A 2,867-nucleotide genomic window follows, 5' to 3' on the forward strand; every position below is an offset into this window, starting at 1 on the left:
TAATTTATTACACCATACAAGTACAGTGGAGTTGAATAGCTCAGTGGTTTTTCTCACGACTAAAATCAACTCCACTCCCTAAGCCTCATAAAGAGGCTTAGTTTATAAAGCATCATTCTCATCCTGTAAGTGGTGAGTGTACTTGCTGTTGGATGTGAGGGAAATAAAAAAAAATATATTATCAGTGTACATACTTCCTTGGTATTAGATCGCTTCTCAATGCAATGAACCCATCTCTTGACACTTCTACGGCATCAGTAAATGCATTGACTGAAAAAAGTTGATACATTAAACATAAATGTGAATAAACTTTAAATGGAAAATAATGTTTTAGGAAATCAAATTTTACCAAAATTCACATTTATAAATTATGCACATAAAAACAAAGAAGCTTTTACCAAGTTCGCAATTTGGCCCAGTGAAGTCCATTGGACAAAAACACTTGTATTCTTCACCAAGAGTTACACACGATCCACCATTTTGGCATGGATATGTCTCACAGGGCCCTCGTAGAAGTTCACAGTCTTTACCTGGAATGTTAATTTATATATCCCATATGATATATCTAAATGACACAACAGTTATTATTGGTAGAACAAATGAATGTACTGCTTTAATCTACATTTACTATTTTCTTTGTATTTCTTGGCCATTAGGAAGTATAGAATTATTTTTTTTTATTATTATTTTTATTTTCTTTTAACCATATTTATAGAGGGTTACCCTTCTGTGTATCCAAGATGGTCAGCTGATATTAAGGGGCCCTCTTAAATAAATGGAAATAACGTGATACAGTAGAACCTCGATTTTACGTACGGTACGGGACCGGAGGGCGTACGTAAATCGGGGGATTCGTAATATAGAGGTTGGGTTAAATTTGCGGTAACCTTTGACCTAATACGTACGTAACACTCAATATACCTATGTATGAAAGAACGATGTTACCTAGCTAGGCTAGACCAAACCTCTAGGCCTACGAATGAAACCATGTGTTTAGTGTTTTTATTCATCACTTTACGATGTCATAATAAAGTGTTCAAATAAAACCGTGTGTCTAATGTATTAATTCATCACTTTATATCTTTTATTTAACTAACATGAAAATATTGTAAGATTACCTATACGACAAAGGTATAACTTGGGAATTCCCCTTCATGCCTATTTTAAATAACAGAGCTGTGGTGTTGTCTGGGCCTGTTGAGACAAACTAAACCCATGTGCGCTGCACTGGGCGAGCCAACCAATTAGCGTTCGTGTATGTGAAACAGCAACCATGTGCACTGCACTGGATGAGCCAATCAATTAGTGTTCGTGTACGAAACTCAGCTTCATGTAGAAAATTCGACCTGACAAGTGTTTCCATGGTTTGCCACACGAAGCTAAGGAGGAAAGCAATTATTTTGAGCACTATCGGTAGTTGTTGATCTCACTCAGTTCACGTGGTTTGAGATTATAACAACCCGGTATTAGACTCAATCAATGTTGCTGTTTAATGAAAATACATTGCATTATGGTTTGTTTATTGTTATAGTCTTTTTACTTATGGTTGCTCTGAAAAGGGCCGTTTGTTTTAAATATTTTTGGGGTTTTTGATGACGTCATCGTCGATGCGAGGCGTACGTAAAACCGAGGGTTCGTATAACTGTGGTACGTAAAAACGAGGTTCTACTGTACAGTAATCACACAATAACTATGACATCACTACTGTTGCACATACTGTACCTTGGTAGCCTGACCCACATATACAGTAGTAATCATCCAACCCTGCTGGTGTGCATACACCGTTGTTCTGGCATGGACTACTCTGACAGGGTGCCCTAGCACTGCAGTCACCAATATCAGCACTGCGCACATTATCAAGAATATCCAGAATGTTGTCACCTATTTTGATCTGACAGCAAAAACAAAAAGTAATACTTATTTTTAAAATTTAGTTTACTTATTTATTCAACACCAAAAACAGGGTCGCCATAAAAATACAATATGATATAAAAAAATATATGCCAAAAGATTTTAAAAAAAACAAACCATAAAGCATAAAAATTTATTTTCACATATTAAATATTAAGGACCAGAATAAAGATAGATATACTAAAATTTAAAATATTAGTATTTATACAAGATTCGCATAATTATTGATAATAGGAACTATTCCAGTAGTCATTGTTCATTGTGCTGTTTTATCAGACTTACATGACATGTGCACACACCTTAGATACGCTAAAATATTACGCACGTACACACACACGCCACCAGAAGGACCACACTGGAAAAAAGTCTTGAATGTTACCCTTGGAGTTTACACCAAATAAATCCATCCATCCATACATTGGTCTACTCACCTCTGCTATACAACCCTTGAAGCTTTCAGTAACTGTGATTTTGGACGGAATTTGTTGGGGATTATCCACGCCACCAACAAATATTTTAAGTCGGACGTCAAGTCCACTTAAGCCCTTTGGTGACTGGCCCTTGATGGCTTCATTGTCATCAACCTCTAAAGAACCATCTCGGCGATTGCGCTCGGCAACCAACGTGTGCCACTGTCCTGCATTGACTTCACTTGTGCCAGTAATTACTGCAGCACCTGTAAATAATAATAATCATAATAGATTATTTAGACAGTAATCTAAATATTCTTTCCATTTTTATCATACAAATACTTGGTATTTTCTTACCTGATCTGCTATCATACTGAAAGACGACCCTACAAATCTTTGATGTAAAGTGAGATATAATCAAATACTTGGTATTGTCTTACCTGATCCGCTATCATACTGAAAGACGACCCTACGATCTTTAATGTAAAGTGAGATATAATCCCCACTACCATCTTGCATTTGACCGTTAAACAACAAGATACCATC

The 2,867-nt window shown here is 36.2% G+C and overlaps 1 protein-coding gene across 1 annotated transcript; it reads right to left on the reverse strand.

Annotated features, from left to right (window-relative positions):
• Nucleotides 1-181: 181 nt before the first annotated feature.
• Nucleotides 182-2,861, reverse strand: LOC117117001 (basement membrane-specific heparan sulfate proteoglycan core protein-like). The gene is made up of 5 exons (XM_033261175.1): nucleotides 2,762-2,861; nucleotides 2,343-2,587; nucleotides 1,723-1,891; nucleotides 399-530; nucleotides 182-270 (listed from the first exon to the last, which is right to left on the reverse strand). Exons 1-5 carry the CDS (start codon nucleotides 2,838-2,840, stop codon nucleotides 182-184), a joined length of 714 nt encoding a protein of 237 aa, XP_033117066.1. The 5' UTR covers nucleotides 2,841-2,861.
• Nucleotides 2,862-2,867: the final 6 nt, after the last annotated feature.

Source organism: Anneissia japonica, unplaced genomic scaffold, assembly GCF_011630105.1.
Source record: "Anneissia japonica isolate Jap-2015-1 unplaced genomic scaffold, ASM1163010v1 scaffold45311_len2867_cov217, whole genome shotgun sequence".
NCBI classification, from domain to species: Eukaryota; Metazoa; Echinodermata; class Crinoidea; order Comatulida; family Comatulidae; genus Anneissia; species Anneissia japonica.

What these genes read in the sequence shown, in the direction of transcription:
- LOC117117001 (XM_033261175.1), bottom strand. Translation starts at nt 2,840, where the DNA reads ATGCAAGATGGTAGTGGGGATTATATCTCACTTTACATTAAAGATCGT. An exon ending in TCAAGGGTTGTATAGCAGAG is followed by an intron (nt 1,892 to 2,342) that starts GTGAGTAGACCA and finishes TTTTGCTGTCAG; the next exon opens with ATCAAAATAGGTGACAACAT. An exon ending in TGGGCCAAATTGCGAACTTG is followed by an intron (nt 271 to 398) that starts GTAAAAGCTTCT and finishes AACTTTTTTCAG; the next exon opens with TCAATGCATTTACTGATGCC.